Below are 23,060 nucleotides of genomic sequence, written 5' to 3' on the forward strand. Positions count from 1 at the left end.
ATGTTTTCTTAGAAACACTTGGATGCTTGCATACTTGACAAACATTGATGAGAAGTTTGATAAAACAATATATTATTAATACCACTATGGCCAGAGTGTCTTGAGGGAAAAAAATATTCAAGGACATATATTAATTCAACCAAGAGGACTTATTATGCCATTGAATACTGTTGCATAATTGCTTATGAGAACAAGAGAAAAAAATAAATTAGACTCCATCAAAATTAAAAACTTCTGTGCTTTAAAGGATATCATCAAGAAAGTAAAAAGACAACCCACAGAACGGAAGATAATATTTGCAAATCATGTATCTGATAAAGGACTTGTATCCACATGCATAGAACTCTGAAAACTCAACAGAAGACAAAGAACCCAATTTAAAAAATGGCCAAAGGATTTGAATAGACATTTCTCCAAGGAGATACACAAATAGCCAGTAAGTACTCAAAAAGATGTTCAACATAATAGATCATTAGGAAAATGCAAATCAAAACCACAATGATCTACTATTTCACATCCACTACAATGGATAAAATAAAGACAGGTAATCCAACAAGTATTTGTGAGGATGTGGAGAAATCAGAACCCACCTCCATTGCTGGTGGGACTGTAAGATGCGCAGTCACTTGGAAAAGTTTGGTAGTTCCTCAAAAAGTTAAACAGAGTTTACTGCATGTCTCAGCAATCCCACTCTTAGGTATATACTCAAGAGAACCGAAAACTTTATGCTCATACAAAAATATGCTTACAAATGTTCATAATAGCATTATTCATAATAGTGAAAAAATGGAAACAAATCAAATGTCCATCAACTGATGAAAAGATAAATTGTGGTGTATTTATACAATGGAATATTATTTACCTACAAAAAGGAATGCATACTGAGATATGCTACAATATGGACATATAGTATAGTAAGAAGTTAATCACAAGAGGGTACTTATATGATTACATTTATATGAAATGTCTGGAATAAGCAAATCCACTGGGACAAATAATAAATCAATAATTGCCAGAAGCTAGGGGAGGGGAGAATGAGGAATGCCTTCTAATGGAACCAGGATTTCTTTAGGGTGATAAAAATGTTCTGGAATCAGACAGAGGTGATGGTTGTATACCTCTGTGAATATCCTAAAAGCCAATGATTTGTATAATTTAACACACTGAGTTTTATGCTATATGAATTAGATCTCAAAAAAAGTTATTAAAAAATTACCGACAGGCAAAAATATGTGAATCAGAATAAAACTCAGCCAATTTCATAAATCAGTCACACTTAGCAGTACTGATTAGGGCAAAGAGATAAGAACACATAAGCTATGGTCCCTGCCTAGCTTGTTGTGGGACCATAACTTTGCTGATCTAATCTCTCCCAGCAGTTTTCTAGGGCCAGAGTTAAAGTGAACATACCCTCCCACCAATTTGCCTAGGACAATTCCAGTTTGTAACTGTTATCCCAGTCTAATTATTAATGCTCAATTTCATGCTCAAAAGTATCCCAGTTTGGATAATAAATTATATGGCTACCCTGGCCAGAACATGCTTAATGAATATACCTAGAGTTTTAGAGATGTATACTCAACCAAAGCAACAGCTAAGTTTGTACCTTTTCATGGAAAGTTGCTCTTTAAGATTCTTGATTTCATTATCTTTAGCATGGCTCTGACGCTGTAATCTAAGGAAAGATAAAAGTGATAAATATTAGAAATTATTTGTCATTAATACAGTCAGAACAGCTCCCCTTGTAGCTGAGGAGGGACTAAGTATGACCATTTGGGGCCACAAATACTGAGCCTGAAAATAATTAGTCTCCTATACCTAGTCCTTCTGGAATTTATCTTTTTTTTTTTTTTTCTGATGTCTGATTTACTGACTTCCCCAAGAAGGTAAGTACTAAGTTCTAACCCCATCAATTAGAAGCCAAAGAGAACTTGTATCCCCAGTTCAAAGACTCAGAAAAATGTCTTTAGTCCTTTGTACTTTACCCACAAGAAAACACAGATGGTATGTTCTGATTTCCTAGGCCTGTGGTAGGATTGAGAACTTTAAAACTTTTCTTACAAAGTTATTATATCAAGTCATATAAACTATTAAAGGGTTAAGGTGTGAAAGAAATCAGATATTAAATATAGAAGTAATGAGGCTGTGTGCAATTAAGAATTTTAATTAAAATAGTAAATTATAACTGGGGAGTCACTGACATGACCTAATCATGGAAAGACTGGTTAAAAACTTTATATAAATCAGAAAACATAACCTGTGATTGGTTTAAAAATTAATATGCAAAAAGCTACTGAGAGAAGTGCAAAGTAATACTTTTTCTTTGATATATGTTCACAAACCATTTCTGATGTTCCTTCCTTGTGCTGCTATATATCTCCTCACAACTAAGTTTTTACACTGACCCATTAATTTGCTATATAACATGAAGAAGTTTACAGCAAAAGCACATTTCTCTTTAAGTTCTGTTATGTTCAGACACTTGGGATACACAGGGATTTGAGTTAATATAAATTATTGGAATGATAACCTCAAAACAATGACTTTAAATGTTGGCTAGATTGCTTACTATTAGATTTCAGAGATTACCCACTCACCTTTACTCCAAGCTTCTTAGAAGCTATAGAGACAGTGTTTTTTTTTTTTTTAGATTTAAAACGGATTTTTTAAAAAATTTTGTTATGTTAGGTTCACCATACATCATTAGTTTTTGATGTAGTGATCCATGATTCATTGTTTTCGTATAACACCCAGTACTCCATGCAATATGTACCCTCCTTAATACTCATCATGGGGCTAACCCATACCCCCACCCCCCTCCCCTCTAAAATCCTCAGTTTGTTTCTCAGAGTCCACAGTCTCTCATGGTTCATCTCCCCCTCCAATTTCCCCCCCTTCACTTTTCCCTTCCTTCTCCTAATGTCCTCCATGCTATTCCTTATGTTCCACAAATAAGTGAAACCATGTGATAATTGACTTTCTCTGCTTGACTTATTTCACTTAGCATCATCTCCAGTCCCATCCATGTTGACGTAAAAGTTGGGTATTCATCCTTTTTGATGGCTGAGTAGTATTCCACAGTCCCTCAACTACGGCTGCATTGTAGAGAACCCACAGACACACGAGGTCCTGCACTATGTGGAGAAACCTAGCACCTCTGTTAGTGACGTCATCAACTGTGGCATCTACCTCTTTTCCCTGGAAGCCCTGAAGCCCCTTCGGGATGTCTTCCAGCAAAACCAGCAGGATGGGCAACTGGAGGACTCTTCAGGCCTGTGGCCAGGGGCAGGAACCATCCGCCTGGAGCAGGATGTGTTCTCCGCCCTGGCCGGGCAGGGCCAGGTCTACGTCCACCTCACTGATGGTATCTGGGGCCAGATCAAGTCTGCAGGCTCAGCTCTCTATGCGTCCCGCCTCTACCTGGGCCAGTACCAGCTCACTCACCCAGAACGCCTGGCCAAGCATGCCCCCGGGGGTCCACGAATCCGAGGAAATGTTTACATCCACCCCACAGCTAAGGTGGTCCCGTCGGCGGTGCTGGGCCCCAACGTCTCCATTGGGGAGGGGGGTGACTGTGGGCGAGGGTGTGCGGCTCCGCGAGAGCATCGTCCTCCATGGGGCCACACTGCAGGATCACACATGTGTTCTGCACACCATTGTGGGCTGGGGGAGCACTGTGGGGCACTGGGCCCGTGTGCAGGGTACCCCCAATGACCCCAATCCCAACGACCCCCGAGCACACATGGACAGTGAGAGCCTCTTCAAGGATGGGAAGCTGCTGCCTGCCATCACCATCCTAGGCTGCCGTGTCCAGATCCCTGCTGAGGTGCTCATCCTGAACTTGATTGTTCTGCCACACAAGGAATTGAGCCGCAGCTTCACCAACCAGATCATCCTCTGAGGGAGACTGCCAGAAGGCACATCCCCCCAACTCCCAACTCCTACCCACTCCCCTCAAAGCTTCTGCCTGTATGGCCAGCCTCTGTCCAAAACAGAGGAAGCCAGGCGGGATTCTCACATGCCAGGAGCAACGTGGGTGGCTGGGGGACTCCTGGCCTCCCTCTTCACTCCTTAATAAACCCCAGTGAACCTTGGAGCCAAAAAAAAAAAAAAAATACCACCACATCTTTATCCATTTGTCTGTTGAAGGGCATTTCAGCTCTTTCCACAGTTTGGCTATTGCGTATATTGCTGCTATGAACATTGGGGTGCATATGGCCCTTCTTTTCTCTACATCTGTATCTTTGGGGTAAATACCCAAGAGTGCAATTCCTGGGTCATAGGGTTGTTCTATTTTTAATTTTTTAAGGCACTTCCACACAGTTTTCCAAAGTGGCTGTACCAACTTGCATTCCCACCAACAGTGTAAGAGGGTTCCCTTTTCTCCACAACCTCTCCAACATTTGTTGTTTCTTGCCTTGTCAATTTTTGCCATTCTAACTGATGGAAGGTGGTATCTCAATGTGGTTTTGATTTGAATTTCCCTGATGGCTAATGATGATGAACATTTTTCATGTGTCTGTTAGCCGTTTGTATATCTTCTTTGGAGAAGTGTCTGTTCATCAATGTTTTATTGAACTGAAAATGCAATGAAAAGAAACAGGTCTGTTTCTACACAAAAGAGATCATGTTCTCAAGTAAAGAAGAAAGACGAGCTTTGTTACTATGGTATGCAGGAGTATGTAGAGAGATTTGAAAAGGAGGTAGTAAGACTTTTTAAATTGACATCCTCCTTTCCTTTGAATGCTTCCATTACTTTAATATTTTACCTGGCTATAGTTTAGAGTGGGAAATAAAGAGCTGAAGAGGCGGTGGGGAATTCAGAAGGCCTGGATTCTTAAATAACAGAGGATAATCTTATCATCCAGCTTGGGTAGGAAACAGCTATATATGTTCAGGCAGTCACAACTCCTTAGTCTTATTTTTCTCTTGAATAACATGAGGATAGGATTAGACATTCTTTTCTGAAAGATCTAAGTTCTCAAGCTTACTCTGGCTGGCTACCAAGTTTATTATATGAATTTTATTGACAGTAGTTTACATTTATTAAGTGCTTATTGTAATTTGTTCAAAATATGTTGCTATTATATAAATCTTCTTTGTTAATTCTTCAATTATCATTGGCAAACATTTACTGAACATTTACTGTAGGACTGACATTGAACTAGGCCAAAGAAAAAAAATTTTTTTTCTGCTTCCTAATAAACACCATAAAGTAAAAGAAATCAACATTTTACAATTTAAAAATATTTACATTTTTATCATATACTGTTGAGACATGTTCAAGTGAATTGAACAAAGGCTTAAAAGCTGTATGAGAACACACACCATGCTTGCTCATGTTTCCTCTCAGCCTAAATGCCCTGTGTTTTTTCCAATCTCAACCTACATAGGCAAGGTTCAATATTGTGTTCATCGAAGTTCTTCCTTGCCACAACAATCATCAGTACTCTTTTTACCCTACAAAATCCCTATTAAGTATGGCGCCATTTGACAGTTATTTGTATGTACAGTTGGCCTTGAACAACATAGGGGTTAGGGACACTGATGCCTACCTCCAGCAAATGCAGATGAAAATCTGTATATAACTTTTGATTCCCCAAAAGCTTAACTACTAATAGCTTACTGTTGACCAGAAAGAAACCTTACTGATAATATAGTCAAATAATATATGTTTTGTCTATTTTATGTATTATATACTGTATTCTTACAATGAAGTGAAAGAAAATATTACTAAGATCATAAAAGAAAAATACATTTATGGTACTATATTTATCCAAAAAATCTACATATAAGCAGACCCACATAGTTCAAACCCATGTTGAAGGATTAACTTTACTTAAAAAAAACAAAACAAAACACACACACACACACACACACAAACATTAAACTTTTGAGATAATCATAGATTCATATGCAGGTATAAGAAATAATACAGAGAGATCCCATGTACCCTTTGCTCATGTTCCCTCAATGTTAATGTCTTATAGAACTATAGTATATTAACCAGGATGTTGATAATGATACAGTCAAGACACTGACCAGTTTTATCACAATACCTCATTTTGCTCCTATTCCCATTTCCTCCTCCTAACCTTGGATCACTAATCTGTTTTCCATTTTTATGATTTTGTCATGTTAAAATTTTTGAAATTTTGCCATCTCAAGAATGTTATAAGAATGAAATCATATGGTATATAAGCTTTGGGGATTGACTTTTTTCACTCAGCATAATTCTCTATCTGCAGAGTCTGCTGTGTTATCACTCTTTCATTTCATTTCATACCATCAGGTGGTATATGTATCTCCTTTTTGTTTGTTTTGGTAGAGGTCTGTCAATTTTATTGATATTTTCAAAGAAACAGCTCTGTTTTATGGATTTTCTTCATTGTTTTTCTGTTTGCAATTTCATTACTTCTAACCTTTATTAATTCCATCTGCTTCTTTTAGATTATTTTGCTTTTTTTCCTCTGGATTCTTGAGGAGGGAGCTTAGATTAGATTGAGAATTTTTCAACTCTTTTCAAATGTGTACAGTTAGTGCTATAAATCTTCAAAGAACTACTTTAGCTGTGTCCCACAAATTTTGATACATTGTATTTTAATGTTAATTCAGTTCAACATTTTTATTTCCTTTCAAATCTCTTTTTTGACCCATGGATTAATTAGAAGTGCTGTGTAGTTTGGAGATATTCCTGTTATCTTTCTGGTATTGATTTCTAGTTTGACTCCATTTTGATCTGAGTATATGCTTTGCATGCTTTCATTGCTTTTAAATTTGTTGGTTTTATGGGCCAGGATATGTTCTATCATGGTTTCCTATGGCCACTTGAAAGCATGTGTATTCTGCTGTTATCTGGTGACATGTCCTATAAATATTGATTAAATTCTGTTGGTTGATGGATTGCAGAAATTCTGTATCTTTGCTGATTTTCTATCTAGTAGTTTTATAAATTACTGAGAATACAGTGCTGAAATTACCAACTATAACTGCAGGTTTTTCTATTTCTCCTTATAGTTCTATCAGGTTTTGCTTCATATATTTTGAGGCTCTGTTGTTGGGTACATACACTTTTAGGTTGTTATGTCTTCTTGGTGGATTGATCCTGTCATCATTATGTAACGTCCCTCTTTGTCTCCAGTAGTTTTTTTGCTCTGAAGTCCATTTTATCTGTTATTAATACAACCATTCCTGCTTTTTTAATGTTTTTACATTGTATACATTTTACCATCCTTTTATTTTCAACCTATGTTGATGAAACTGAAGTTTCTTGTAAATAACATATTGTTGGATTACAGTTTTGTTTTTGAAATCTGCTCTGCCAGTGTCTTTTAATTGATATATTTAAACCATTTACATGTAAGGTAATTATTGATGTTAGGACTTAAGTTTGCCATTATTTTTTTGTTTCCTGTTTTTCTTTTCTTACAGTCTTGTGGGTTATTTGAACGTTTTTTAGGATTACATCTTGACTTATAGTGCATTCGAATGTATCTCTCTCTCTTTAGCTTTCTTAGTGGTTGCACTTGGTATTACAATATGTATAGTCTACTGGTATTGATATTTTCCCTACTTTCACATAGGTCCCTTTACCCTCTACACTTTTAAAATATAATTGTATTTCCTCTACATGTTAAACTCCACAAGAGATGGTATTATAATTTTTGATTCAAGCATCAAGTATGATTTAAGAAATTAATGAGAAACAGGATGGACTCTTATTTACCCCCCCCTTTACTCATTCTGATGTTCTTTCCTTTCTGAAGTTCCAAGCTTCTATTATCATTTCCTTTATGTTTACAGATCTTCCTTTTAGCCTTTCTACTTTTAAAGATTTTATTTATTTATTTGATAGAGAGAGACAGCAAGAGAGGGAACACAAGCAGGGGGAGGGGGAGAGAGAGAAGCAGGCTTCCCGCTGACCAGGAAGCCCGATGTGGGACTCGATCCCAGGACCCTGGGATCAGAGCCTGAGCCGAAGACAGACGCTCCTCTTTTAGCCATTCTTTAACGGTAGCTTTGGTAGCAACAGATTCTTATCCTTTTCCTGTCTGAGACTCATCTTTATTTCCTTCTTTCTAAAGGACACTTTTGCTGGATATAGGATTCAAGATTCTTGTTTTCTGTTGTTTTCTTTTAGGTTTTTTCTTCCAGTACTTAAATAATGTGCCATTCCTTCTGGCCTCCATGGTCTCAGATGAGAAATTCGATGTCATTTGAATTTGTGTTCCCACATGTTTTCTTTTTCTCTGGTTCAAGATTTTTTGTCTTTAGCTTTCTGTTTAGTTATGTGACTTGGAATGGACTTCTTTGGGTTTATACTATTTGGGATTCACTCAGCTTCTTGATTTTGTAAATTTATGTATTTCACCTCATTTCTTTTAATAACCACCCCGCCCCATCTCTCTTCTCTCCTCCTGAGATTCTAGTAAGAATTTTAACTTTTATGATTGTCCCACAGGTCACTGAGACTCTGTCCCTTTTTTTTTTTTTTTAATCTTTTCCCTAGTCTTATCTCCTCTCTGCTGTTCAGATTAGGTAATGTCTTTTGATCTGTCTTCAAATTCACTGGTTCAATCCTCTGTCATCTTTAATTTATTAGTGATTATATCCAGCAAGATTTTCAGTTATTGTATTTTTCAGTTTTATAATTTCCATCCTTTATTATAACATTTTTTGCTAAGATTTCCTAGGTTCTCATTTGTTTAAACAGAATTCAATTTTGTTGCTGAAGCACTGTTATGATGGTCGCTTTAAAATCTTTGTCAGACAGTTCTCAAATCTGAATCATCTTAAAGTTGTCCTTTGTTGACTATCTTTCTCTTTCATGTTGTGATTGTCCTAGTTCTTTGTATACCTAGGTATTTTGGATATTATGAGACTCCGAATTTAATTTTTTTTTTTTTTTAAGCAGGAAGACCCCCTGTGTAGTGTCAGGACTGAGTGTGTATGTTTAGCTTTCCATTCAGCCCTGTTAACAACATCCCACCAAAACCGCACACTGACACTCTGTCTCAATGCAGATGAATGGTGTAGAAGTTCAGTCCCTCCCTGGTCCCACCGACATTTCCCAAGAAAGTGGGGCACCAACTCACTCTGCTTTTTGCCTCTCAGTAGAGTGTAAAATCAGCTTCCTGTTGGGCCCTACTGACACCAGGGAAAGAGAAAGCACAGGGCTGACTCACATTGCTTTGTGGCTACAGGGTGGAGAGCAGGAGGTCCATGTTGGGCCCCTCTGGCACCAGCTGGGGAGAGGGGAGAAAAGAGAGTGCCAACTAGCCCCAGGGGTGGCAGCTCAGTTCCCCATGAGGAGAGTAGAGGTGATACCTAGTACTGACCAGTCCCACCTCAGATTACCCTAAGTCTCACTGATGCTGGGCAGAGGTAGAGGCTTAGCTTGCTGCTGGATCACACTGACACTATCCTGGCAGAGGAACCAGAATACTACCTGCTTTTGCCTGGTGGGGAATGGAAGACCAGCTGCATGCTCAGTACTGCTGATACCACCCCAGCAAGGAAATCTGGTTTCTGCTATCTGCCATGTTGGAACACACTGCTTGCTTCCAAGGGGTGGTATGGGACCACTGGAGCTTGACTAGAGTAGGTGGATACTGCCAAAAAGGCTTTCTGTTGTTATATCTTCCTTTTCCTGATCCTTTGGATAGAGAAAACAAGCTTTTCTTGAAGCTTTCCCCTCTCTACCTACTGGCTGTTCCAGGTTGTTGATTTCTGCAGTACCCTGTCTAGGATATATGGGAGGCAATAAGAAAAGTCACTGCCATATCATTCCTCAAGTACCAAGGTCTCGAGATAGTCTATTTTCTTCTACCTTTTAGAGTCTTCCTCTGCTTGTTTGTTGTGTTATATCCAGGGTGTTTTAGTTGTAAGTAGGAAGATTTGCAAGGAATACTACTACTATTTCTTGGCAGAACTAGAAGTCCCTCTGTTTTAAGTAATTTTAAACAAATTAATCTGTACTCTCCATTAGCTCACAATGTCTGACATGTCTTGGTATCTTGGTATGTGCCTTACATAATTCTTCTCACATAATGGCCCCCTAATAAATGTCTGGTGAATGCTCCTTGCATGAAGACATATGCATCCCCTAAAATGCTGTTTGTAGTCTCAAGCATACAAAGGGTGCCTAGGTCAGCTATAAGAGTTGAAGGATATCCTCAGATGGTAAAGGAGAAAGGCAGCAGCTCATCTGCATGGATGGCATTACTTTTCTGATTTCTGATATTATATAACATACATATGGATTGGTCATTGCCTTCCAAGCTAAAAGACAAAGTTTTGAACCCTTAAGTGTGGATTCTTCAGTGACTGTATCCAGCTTAGATTTGCCAAAGCCATCTTAGGTCCTCACCTCCTTGAACTTGAAGGATCTCTCTAACTCCAGCAGGGCTAAGCCAAAGTGTTTTTAACTGAGATTATGTTGCCAGCACTACGGCATCCAGTTCTTCTAAAACATTCCTTTAAGGTTGGATGGTATCATATATGGGAGAAAATTTGAGACCTAAATCTTTGCCAGATATTTCTCTAATTTCATAATTGATATTGTGGACTCCTTACTCTAAGATATTCTCTAGAACCTGTCTATTCACCCTATTAGCAGTCTAAGAACAGATTTCAAATTAGACTTCATGGACAACTGGCATCCTGTAGCATTACTATGTATTAAAATAATGTATTACAAATCATGTTATGATTTCAACTGATATGACTGGAGACAGTTATTAGTACAAAAAGAATAAAGCAAGACACTCATTTTCCTCTATTAAGTCAGAATTTTTAGTCTTAGGTATTTAATACTTAAGATTGTTAAGGGAATGTTGGGAGGGAAGAGTCTTCAGGAATTTGATTCATTTTAATCTCTTAGTCTTGGAACACAGAAACTGAGACCAATACAAAAAAGCATTCAAGTGATTTTATGGGTGTCTCTGAGGAACGTATTCATTATATGCCATAAAGAAACAGCAAATCATTGGTCATATTTTTAAAAATTAGAATCATGACCTGAAAGTTAATTCTATTTCTCATGTAATTCTATTATAATCACACTTGTTCAGCCAATACATATAAAGCTTGATATATAGAGTGAGCTCTTGCTTATTTCTCAATCCAGCTGGCTTGGATTTTTAAGCAAGTGCAGGCCTGTAAATCGTCAGTTCCTAGTGTGTAGTCACAATGCCACCTAGTGGCTACACAGGGATTATCGTTTAAGGATTGTGTTCATTAAGGAGCAAATCCAGAATTTCCTGTTATCAACAAATTTGCACTTACTTGGATACCTTATTGATTCCAAAAGCCACCTGTTGGTTCAGAGATGCAATGATTTTGTCTTTCTTCTTAATCTGCATTTGGTTTTCTTGCCACCGAAAAGTCACTGTTTTCAACTGTCTTTTGAAATCCTGATCAATGAAAAATATTACTTCATAGTTAATTCTGTTCAGGTCACCATATATTAAAAGAAAAAAAATGGGTTCTTCAAAAAAAGGAAACTACCATTAAATTGAACATCTCAACTACTTCTTACTGGCTTCAGATAGAATGGCAAAAGTACTTACTTCACATTGATAGTGCAATTTATATAGCTGCCGCTGCCGAGCAAGCTTTTCCTTCTCAGTTTCTCCATATTCTGCAGTTACTTTACTGGTTGAGCCCTAATGAGCAAATGGAATATGCATGCCTTATTTTCCTCTAAAAAAAAACACTAATTCTTTAGTTAAAGGGGATTTAAAGTTGCCATTTAACTCCTACTCATGCTTTATGTCTCAATGCAAACATCACTTCTCCAATTAGTGCAGATAAACCCACCTCTCCCCAATTACAGCAATCACTAAACAATCCCACAGTTAACTTGCCTACAGCTACTACTACTGGGTAACATTACGTGCATGCTTACCATATTTTTAAGCTTTTTTTGGTAATACCTTTATTGTCGTAAAAACCGTATAAGGTAGGTACTTATTCCCATTTTAGAGATGACAAAACTGAGTTAAGTAACTTACCAAGGTTACACAGAAACTGGAGAAGCCAGAATTCTAACTCAGGCAGCCTGAAGTGCCCAAACACTTAATTATTACTCAGTAACACCTCAGCTTAATATTCAACTTCTCCACTGGATTGTAAACACTATGATCACAGGGACCATGTCTTAGCATAGCTCTTGACAAAAAAGTGCTAAATGTTTTTTGAATAAATGAGGGCATAAACATTTTCCAAAATGTGTGTATTTTTATTTTGGAGCTCTCGTAACTATTGAATGAAAACCAAAGGCCCCATATTTAAACTTTAGTCTGACATCCAAAGCTGAGACTATGTCATTTTAGTTAAAATATAAGTATTCTATTATTATAATTGGAAAGAGAAAAGGAGATATGACAATTATCAGCCAGGGAATCATTTTTACTAAATGTACCCTTAGACAATCAATATTCCTACATACTATGGAACAGGTTATCATTAAATTACCTTTTCATGAAATTATCGTTAAATTACCTTAGTATAGAATTCTCATTTAAATCAAGTGATTTTAAAAAAGTCATATGCTTTGTCTGATTTAGTGTTCTACTGAGCACTTAAATCACTTTCACATATAGGTACATCATTCCCAAAGTGACTACTACTAGGAAAGGAACCAAAGGAAAACAAAACAAAACACTGTTGTACATTAATATTTTCGTAGACATATCATGTCTACAACCAGTTTAATTTTTTAAAAATGAAAGTACCTTTGTTTTATAAAACTTTTTCTCAAAATTAAATCAATGGGATTAAGCCAAGTTTTTTTTCCCTTGTGGTATTTGAAAACCTTTCATAAGGAACACATTTGTAATCAACACTGCCTAATAATTAAAGCCAGGAAATAGTTTGAGGGCTAAAGAGAAAAATTTCAGCTCCTAAGGTTCTTTTTCCCCTCTACCAATCCTGTCCCTCCCTCTTCCTGTTTTTATTTGCTCCTCACAAATACAGCACAGACCACTAGGCTAACATGCTGTTCAAACAGTCATGGCAAAACCAAAGGTTAATAACTGTTTCTGGAAGAAGGAAGGCAGGGCTGTACCCTTTCCGATCAGGCTTACCTGCTCTATCATGTCCAGAATATGCAATTCATCCAGGCTATAGAACTTGTCTTCAGTTGCAGAATCCTCTTGAATATCACTTGCATCATCTTTCATAAATCCACTGACTGGGTGTTGATTTGCTTGCTCTTTCTTCAACTGCTCTTCCTTTCCTATCATAGTTGGGCTATGGTGGTGACATAATCAGTGTAATTTTTTATAATGGTTGAGTGTTTTTCATCTAAGCCATTCTTCCCAAATTAATACTGTATTGGTCTCATGAAATGTTCAGCATCAGAAGGGTTCATGGCCAAAGAAAGTTTAAACGGTGCTCATATTGTGTATTTCTCTTGACAATTCATAATGAATTTATTTAGCATATATGGAATAGCACTCAATCGAGGTACTATTCTGTTCATCCTAGTGTTTTCAAGAATTATGAGACCATGGAATTTATTTTTCAAATTTAATAACACCAGTTACTTTTAGGGGAACAATACTTTGGGAAATATTGATAAGCATCACATCTGCTATATTATTTTATCATCTCAGCATTCTTGACAAGTAGGTTGGTTTAATCAATTTCATTGCTTAGGTCCAGTGTACATTTAGATAGAGGGCTGCAAATAGCAACATAAAGTAGATTTAAAAATGGAGGTTTCTTTGGTAATAGGACTTAAAAAAAAAAAACTGTAGTGATAACATGGATTTTAGTAACTAGAAAACCACTAAAAAAATAATGAAAATACTGTAAGTGCAATGACAAATCATTTCTATACCCATGTCTAAAAATTTAAATGCATGCTACTATCCTTTCAAATTGGCCTACTATTTATAAATTTCCTTCTTACTCTCATTAAATGGTAACAATAAATAGTACTTTTACTTGTAACACGACATAAATGACTTGATTAGTGAATAGAAAGAAAATACATAACTCTAGGGTGCATTATTACTTCTTTTAGGCACGGAGACCTAGAAAACAATGGCATCTAATGCTTGCACAGTAACTTGTAAAACACTGTAAAATAGTCATTAGGTATCACTAAGGTATTCTAGAATGACTCAAACATTTTGGAAAGTCCAATGAAATCAATTGCTTGTGTAGACCACTGGTTCCCAAACCCAATTAATTTTTCAAATTATCTGAAGAGGTTTTTTTTAATTATTATTTTTGCAGGTACCCTGACAACTCTAAGTACATAGAAGAATTTGTATTTTTGAAAAGCTCCAGAAGATTATTCCTAAATTTTTAAAGTTTAATAATAGCATTGTGATAATATAGGAAAATGTTCCTATCAGTAAGAGATGCAAACTGAAGCATGTAGAGGTAAAATTACATGAAATTTAGGACTGAAAACACTTCAACAAGGAAGAAAATGTTAAGGGAAGAATGAAGCAAACATGGAAAAACAGTGTAATTGTTGAATCGGGATGACAGTTACATATATTAATGTAGATACATACTATTCTCTTTACTTTTATACATATTTGAAAATTCTCATATGAAAACAAAGGTCCCTGGGTAATCTGATGATCACCTAGGTTTGGGTCTACACTGTAGGTAAAATAAGCAAAATGATTGATAGCACTGTTTCACTCTTCAGTAAATTATTTTTATGGCACCTAGACCTGGCTTGAAAAAAAGCCAAAATCAAAAAACTATTGCTCTAGTATTGTTTTGCTCAACTTACTGACTTGATAGAGAACATGAAAACCCATCTTGGATGATGAACCATTTACTTACCAAGTAGATCACGCCATTATCAGTGAGAATATATCAACTACAAGTAATGACTTTAAAGTTAAAATATGTTCTTGCTACCATTTTAAAGATTTCTTAATAACTTATGTCCTCACAGTGAGTTCTCTAAAGTTACCGATTTTCAATTAACAAACTTTTTGGTGGGTATAATGAATCTCTTCATTACTGTCTCCCCTACTTCCATCCTCTACTGCATTGTCATCAATCACATAGTTGAACGAATAACAGTGATCTTCAGACATTAAAAGGTTGCCAGGAAAGGTTCAAAATTCATAGTTAACAATTGGGATTAAAAACAACAAGCTGTGGGTTAAACAAACCAAATCAAACAAACTCTTCCATAAAAGAGGTCATTAGGACAAACAATGATCTGTTCTTTAAGGTTAAATCTTACCTAAGTTAGATTTGGCTAACCACAACCTAGACTATATTTTAAAAGATTTTATGCTGGATCCAAATTAGTCTTTGAATAAAAAAGCAGTTAGTACTGGGTGACTCTTGAGTAGCCTTAATATAAAAACAGTGACAGATTCTATCCTCCCAAAGTAAATGATAATTTACTTTTTATCACTCTGTTAAAAAGTGACAAGTTATTAAGACAAGGGATTGTACCTTCTTCGTTTAGAACACTTTTCAAGGCAAGGCTGTGTCATACCAGCAAAGCACACTTTGAAAATAGTAAGAAAAAATGAAAAATTAAACCAATACTTACACTTGTTCTTCTTTTGATTCCTTATTCTGAAAAAACAGCATCAAGAATTAGTAATCTATATCAACTTGTCTGTACAGCATAGTAATATCAACTTGTCTGTACAACATAGATTTAGATCAGTGTTTCTCAAACTTTTTGACCACAATCAAAATAAGAAATACATTTTACGTTATGATGTAAATGCACTTATATACAGATCTTTGTACGTAAGTATAAAACTGAAATTTAAGTTCCACTAAATAAACTTTACCCATAGTATGTGTTATATGGACTGCACGTTTGTGCCTCTCCCAAATTCATATGCTGAAACCCTAATTCCCCAATGTGATGGTAATTGGAGGTAGGGCCACTGGAAAGTAATTAGGTTTAGATGATGCTCTGCAGTCCTCATGATGGAATGAGCGCCCTTATAAAAGACCCCAGAGCTAGATCTCTTGCTCTCGTGTGCACTCTTTCTCTCCACCATGTAATGATACAGCAAAAAGTTAGCCATCTGCAAACTAAGAGGGTCCTCACCAGACACCAAATCTGCTGGCACCCTGATCTTGGACTTCCCAGCCTCTAAAACTGGGAAAAATAAATAAATGTTTGTTGCTTAAACCACCCAGTCCATGGTAGTTTGTTATAGCTGCCTGAACTAAGACACTATGTGATGAATTCTGAAGCTTTTTTTTATTCCTACTAATTCTATTTATTTTATAAAATGGTAGTTGTGACCCACTAAATTGATTTTGTAATCTACCACTGAGTCATGAGACAACTTAAAAATTATTGATTCGGATATTGGAAATAAGTACTGGGGCTGAGTTTGCACCTACTGATAATCTTGGGACAGAATATGTGTAATTCTCCTTTATGGAATACTACTAACTACAAGAGTTCTTGAAAATCTACACATAAGGTAAAAGCAGACTGATATATTAAGAAATCTTACAGAAAAAGAAGTGTCAGGGAGATCACAATTAGAAGGAAATGTTAAAAAACCCTAAATTTTAAGTTCATTAAAGTAAAACCAAAAAGGCAACATACTACATACAGGTAGTATCAATGACACTCAGCACATACTAATTAAGAGTATTAATTACTTTTATACATTACCCTTCTATTAAGAGTATTAATTACTTTTATATAAGTTAGAGTATTAACTTCTACTACCACCTCTTATTTACAAGAAACTTCAGGGTCTTCTTCCCCAGATTCCATGATGTACTTACAAATTTGTTTTGTTTATTTCTATATACTAAATGGATTTTTGCATTTCAGTGTCTGATCAATGTCCAGCACCAATCTGATTCTATGATTTAGAATTATCAACTCCTACCTTTGTTCCAGTTTACCTGAATAACTGACCGGAAAGACATCTGGTTGTTAATAATGAACACCGAGTATAGCTGAATAGTTTCTGAAACTTTTTAGCTCTCTTATAACAACTTCTTGTCAACACAAGCATTAGCCTGTTCTATATGCATCTCAGCAACTTCCCTTCTGTAGAGAGCACACCCAATTTGAAGGGCTAGATTTATTTCCTGCCATGTTTCCTTTTTTTCCCAAAGGCTTCATCACAAAGCCTTCTATTCTTCTGCCATCTGCTTTATCTCCCTTTTCTATTCTTAACCCTTAATTCCCCTGGGTGGAAAGTGGGAGTAGGAAGGAGGACCTAATTAACTCCCAAAAGAGCTATTTATAATTTGGATATATTAGAAGCTGAATACGAAATTCCTAAATGAAGAAAGAGTAACTACAAAATCTATCTACTAGTTACAAGTTATCACTACTGTTCCCTCTATTTGCTATACAAATTTTACTTTTTCATCATATTCTTCCAGAGTCCCTGATAGATCTTTGTAGGACTTCAACTAATGTTAGGTAGAGATATTGCAGAACACCTATTAACAGAGGACACAACATCATTCATAGGGACTTTGTTCTTATTCTGTACAACACAAGTTAATTTCTGTATGCTAGAATTTTTCATGAGGAAAACTCCTGATTAGAGAATGTGATTGACTTAAGCTTTTTACAACTGGTTGCTTATATTATAACCACACAATTCTTTGTACCTACAATAACAAAGTATAATAGGATTATTGTATGTGAAATAGTCATATGCAAAAATTTCAGCATTCTTAGGTCCTATACTTTAAAATTTAGATTAAAAAGATGTAAGATCTCTCTTCTAATGTCCAAATCTTATCTTGATAAAATTATCTTCAAAGTATCTCAACTTCTTCTAATAAAATAAATTGGAAAAAAAACTTAGGTTGTTGTAAAAAATAACAAAAAACGTTCTGACATTTAGTAAGACATTTTCAATAATACTAGCATGTGAAGTTTTGAGCTGTGTTTACATTTATTTCCAATTGTGTTTATTCCCTGTTTAATTTCAATTTGACATAAAAGTGGGACTTTCCACTGAACTAAAATTGAGAATCTGAGTAACCATATTTTAATTTTTTGGAAGAAAACTATATACCTTTTTGGAAGAGACAAACTATATCCCTTTGGTCTGACAACTGTGTATTTACTTGGCCAGCTTTATGTAGTATTAGACCTGGGATTTACTGATGTTTGGCAAAAATTTAAAAATGTCAGCTAAAATAATGGACCAGGTTGTGTTTTGTCATACAAGAATTGCCTAAAAGTAAGTCTTCTTATTCATCTTTTAAATACATAACTTAATTTTTAAAATAACTTTTAAATGAAATGGTAAGTTATAATAAATGATGGTTATGATAAATATGAAAAATGATATTGATATTTTATTGATCAGAGCATAAATAACCTTTATTTTATCCTTCACCTAAGTGTTCTGTAACTTTCCCTTCATTGTGTTAAATTTCATTTATGATTAAAATTTGTGTATGCTTCCAAAAGACTAGATAACATGGGCTTACCTGATTGTAGTTGGGCAAATATTCTGAGTTTATAATATAATCTACAGAGTACATCTAGATTTTAAGTGTATGTTTCAGGCCAGAAAATAAAACTTTTTTTTTTTCCCACCATAAAGTTTGCAAAGCATAATGGTTAGCTCTATGCTTGATAAAAACAAAAAACAAAAAAACAAAACTCTTGAGTCCAAATCCATAGGAATCTACAAACATCAAGAGTAAACCAAAATGTAAATGAACTTTGGGTGATTATGATACGTCAATGTAGGTTAACCAATTGTAACAAATGTACCACTCTGCTGGGGGATGTTGATAATGGAGGAAGCTATTCATGTGTGGGTACCAGAGATATATGGAAAAATCTCTGTACCTTCCCTTCAATTTTGTTCTGAACAACAACAAAATTGCTCCAGAAATACAGTCATAGTAAATAAAAAATTAAGTCAAAAACAAAACAAGACTCAACCTTCCTTTGTAATTTTCCAAGCTAATTAAGAGACTTTTTGCTAAAACTGTTATAGATAGTAACAAGAAGTTGTTTATTTTGTAACTGCAAAACAAAAGGAATGAATGAAGCTTCTTGAATTTGTACCATTTTTGTACGTTACTGCACTGGTGAGAGCCTTGGACACAAAGAAGAAAATCAAGATTTCTTAAGGTTTTGAAAAATGCTTCTGAATATATCACTAGAAATATGATGAGAAGCTGTTTTTCAAACACTGAGTAGGCATTTTTTAAATGAGAGTGGTATGCAGAAATTAATGAGATTTCCAAATAACTACTTCAAGTTTCTCATTTGTATATTTAAATGTATAATTGTGATTTAGGGCAGTGAAGTAGGATACACTGCGAGTTTAAATCATTCAGGATCTAATATATATAGACTTCTTTATAGCCACATATTCAATAAACTATTGACATTTGTAAGTCATTTATGCTATATGTCTACTTGAATTAATTTTAAGTTCTAACAGTGAATCCATGTTATTAAATCTAAGTGTTCATAATTAGACATCCCTCTATTATAATGCTAATGCAGTCACTTACCTTTTTATTCTTAGTCTTTTTCTTTTTCTTTGGTTTACTCTTAACCTGACAAGAAATAAATCAATTAATATGCAATTCAAACTGCACAATAAGTTATTTTGTAAAATATATTTCCTCTAACCACGGAAATCTTTTATCTTCTAATATTATACATCACATTTTCTTCCTAGATTCTATAGAAAATTATTTTCATTTTCACTTTGATTTTAATCTCAGTCTTCTGCTCTTGAAAAAATCATTGATCTATAAAGGAATAACATATCAATGAATAGGCTATAGAAAAAAACCTCACAGATCCTCATTTGCATATGTGCATGCATGAACAACGAAGGAGGAAGGGACTTTAAAAAAAATCAACATATTCAAGTCCATAAGAGGAAAAATTAAGTCTGGGAATAACTTAGTGACCATATAATAACTGTTAAAGAAATACAGAGATTCCATCTGCATGATTTTAATTCTATTCCTGTGCAAATGGCATTGAAATATCCCTGTTTTCTTCTTTCTCTCTTCTATTCCCCATTATGCTTTCTTCTATTTTCTATTAACTTCCCATCACTCAGGATGAAGAAACATGTTCAGAAATCTAGCATAGTGCCTGGCACATAACAAGTGTTCAGTAAATGCTGGCAAAATAAATGTTTAAGGCAGGAAAGATTTTGGAAGTACTAGGGAAAGAACCATTCCAATTCAAGCTCTGTGTAAACACTATGGTAAACATAAACTAAGATCATCTGGGATACTGTAAGGACAGCACATGCAACAAACTAAAGGCCCTGATTAAGTTCTGATTTGAATATTAATGAGAGCTTATACTTCCTGGAGATCTTTAATAGATTCTGTTGAAGATTCACTGGGTATCGACGCTCCATCTTTATTCATTTCTGCTAACTGTATTTCAGGGTTTGATTTCACATTTATATTGTACTCCATGAGGGGTGGACTTAGTTCTTCTTCCTCATTCTGTAACTCTTCTATTTCAATACCTAAATGTTAAAAACAAAACACTCAAAATCAGGATGCATACAGTTTTAGCCTCATCATTATTATAAACAAATCCCTCCTCCCCGGCCCTCCCCCCATAAAACACCATCCCAGGAACAGAAATAGAAGACATCTTACTCTGTTCCATCACTAGATGAAAATGAAATGCCCATTTATCAATGACCAAATAGGTACAGATACTAGCCTAGAACCAATCAGTACAAACCCAAATGTTGATACTTTACTGTTATCTTAAGTAGACTCTAAATTTCAGTAAATACTGTTATCTTAAGTGACTCTAAATATAGATATTCAGAACTTAAGTCGACTCTAAATACTAAGTTTTTGAGGATCCTGACATTGACCCTATTAATACTAAAACTAGTATAATTTTAGGATAATGAACATTTTTTATTTTTAACTTAAACATTTTTATTGTTTAAGTATAATTTTACTCCAAACAAAACCCATGGTGTTGTTTTATGTACAATTTTACTTGCACAATATGAATTGCATTAAAAAAAAAATCCACAAGAGCACAAAAATGGAAATTAAAAAAATCAGCAATATACCACCTGGCAAAAAGAGTATATAGTTGAACAGTGCACAGTTAACCAGATCAAAGCTACATAAGCTAAAGAGTAGCATATACAAGCAGGTAAAGCAAGCAGGTAGACATTTCTGCCTGTTGAAGTATCCAGTGTTGTTAAAAAAAAGTTAACAAACTATGCTTGGGTAAATCCTGGAGCACATGCACTAAGACCAAAGCAGAGTAAAAAGGCTCATACTACATTCAGCTGACCAGTAGTAATTTGACCACATGATTTTCCAAGCTTATAACAAACAATTATAGTTTATCATACAGTTTATCTGACCAAGTAAAACGCCTGTAAGTATCCCCTAGCTGTCCCAAGTTGAAAAGTCATCTAGGTATTTTGTTTTTAAACATACTTACGTTGACTGCCCGTTATTGACTGTAGAGCAATTCCTATGATACATAAAGAAAAAATTTAAGATGTACAATTGCAAATGCAACCAAAAAAAATCTGACTGGGACTAAGAAGAGCCAGAAGATTTTTACACTGCACCAATTAATTTTATAACTAACTGTGAAAACAACTAGCTTCACTCATTAATCCAGTTTAAACAAGGCATAATCTTTAGATTATAACATAAAGGTTATAAACTCCTGTTTAGAAAAGGAAAACAAAATTTTGATAGTTCATAATAGATAATGCCTAGAATATAAACACTTTAAAACAAGTAGCACATTCTTATAATTTAAAAAGTCTAAGGTCATGAAGTAATAATAGTCAATTATGAAGCAAACCTCCATTGAAAGTTTGAGTTTTTTTAGCAATATGAATTATCCTGATCAGTCCTCCCTCTCTCTTGCCTATTAATAATTTTTAAGCACCTACAATGCATCAGGCCCTATTAGGCTCTAGATATTGAATGGTGAAGAAGTAAGACAACTTTGCAGTGATTTAGCGGGAACAGTAGATATTAATCAAACAAATGAAAACAGCAACTGTAATAACTACTAGGAAAGAGATATAAGATACTAGGAAAGCCTCTATTAAAGAGACTTGAAGTTTTTCGGTCTACCTAAGTGAGAACTGCTTGAAATGCTTTGAATTTATTTAGTGCTCAAATATTTCTCAAATATTACCTTTATTCTTGTTTATTAAAAATCTCAATAAAGTAAATGTAAAAAAAAAAAGTCTCTTAAGTCAAGGATTCTTGCATGACTTTCTCATATCATCAAAGTCAGCATTCTCTTCTTTTATGCTCAAAGAAAGCTCTTAAAGGTTAAGCAGGAAAAAACAATGGTATCCCAGAGCCTTAGTAAAAGCACTATTATTGGGGCCTAGCAATTATCTCTGAAGAAAATCTGGACCGGTTCAACAATTACTGGAAATCTGGTAAGTTGTACGGTTACATAGCATCAGTGTGGTCATCAGTTGCTCAGTAGGTAATACTTACAACTAATAACTTGGGGACCAGGAAAAGTAACCCAGAATAGCATAGTACGGGTTTCAGTGATGCTGACATGCCTTGAACTCCACTCCCCATGACGACAAATGAGAAGCTATCCAGGAATGTGGAAGAGGAGATATGAAGTCTTTCCCATATCAAGAGACAATGTCTGGGAATGGCTACTGCTGACCTTGGATACTTGCATAAACATTATTTGATTTTTTTTTTTTTTAATTACCCATGGGCATGGCCAATGGATAGCTGCCAAATTTTTAAACTAAATGTCATGGTTCTGCTAGAAAGGAAGAGAAAACATACACTCCTGGTATCTAAAAGGGTATCCTTGAAACACAGCACCTATATTCCATGGTTTTCCTTAATTTTATAGTAGTGATAAAACTCCTTTACTTAAAAATCTTCAACAGTTCCTTTCTGAAAACAAAAACTCCTCGACATGTCAAGAGAAATCCTCTTGAATGTATTTTCTTTATTAACTTTCCCCTACTTTGATCTCAATAAGGCAAAACTTTTTAGTTCCTGCATTACAATATATTTTTATGTTTCTATACCTTTGTTCTTGTTGCCTTCTGAAATGTCCTTCTCCATCTTCTTCA

General features: G+C 35.2%; 1 protein-coding gene across 13 annotated transcripts in view; it reads right to left on the reverse strand.

Annotated features, from left to right (window-relative positions):
• The window catches only part of DZIP3 (DAZ interacting zinc finger protein 3), a 94,910-nt gene that overhangs the window by 17,546 nt on the left and 54,304 nt on the right, over positions 1-23,060 (reverse strand). For 12 of the 13 annotated variants that reach the window (XM_027583426.1, XM_027583432.1, XM_027583427.2 and 9 more), the window contains 8 exons: positions 21,422-21,454; positions 20,299-20,468; positions 19,483-19,527; positions 15,545-15,570; positions 13,089-13,254; positions 11,571-11,666; positions 11,287-11,414; positions 1,607-1,675 (listed from right to left, as the gene is read on the reverse strand). In XM_027583426.1, coding sequence (XP_027439227.1) covers positions 1,607-1,675; positions 11,287-11,414; positions 11,571-11,666; positions 13,089-13,254; positions 15,545-15,570; positions 19,483-19,527; positions 20,299-20,468; positions 21,422-21,454 — 733 coding nt within the window. The remainder of the gene's footprint in view (positions 1-1,606; positions 1,676-11,286; positions 11,415-11,570; positions 11,667-13,088; positions 13,255-15,544; positions 15,571-19,482; positions 19,528-20,298; positions 20,469-21,421; positions 21,455-23,060) is intronic. The other variant, XM_027583437.2, reaches the window with a different exon arrangement.

This window comes from Zalophus californianus, chromosome 1, assembly GCF_009762305.2.
Source record: "Zalophus californianus isolate mZalCal1 chromosome 1, mZalCal1.pri.v2, whole genome shotgun sequence".
Lineage (NCBI taxonomy): Eukaryota > Metazoa > Chordata > Mammalia > Carnivora > Otariidae > Zalophus > Zalophus californianus.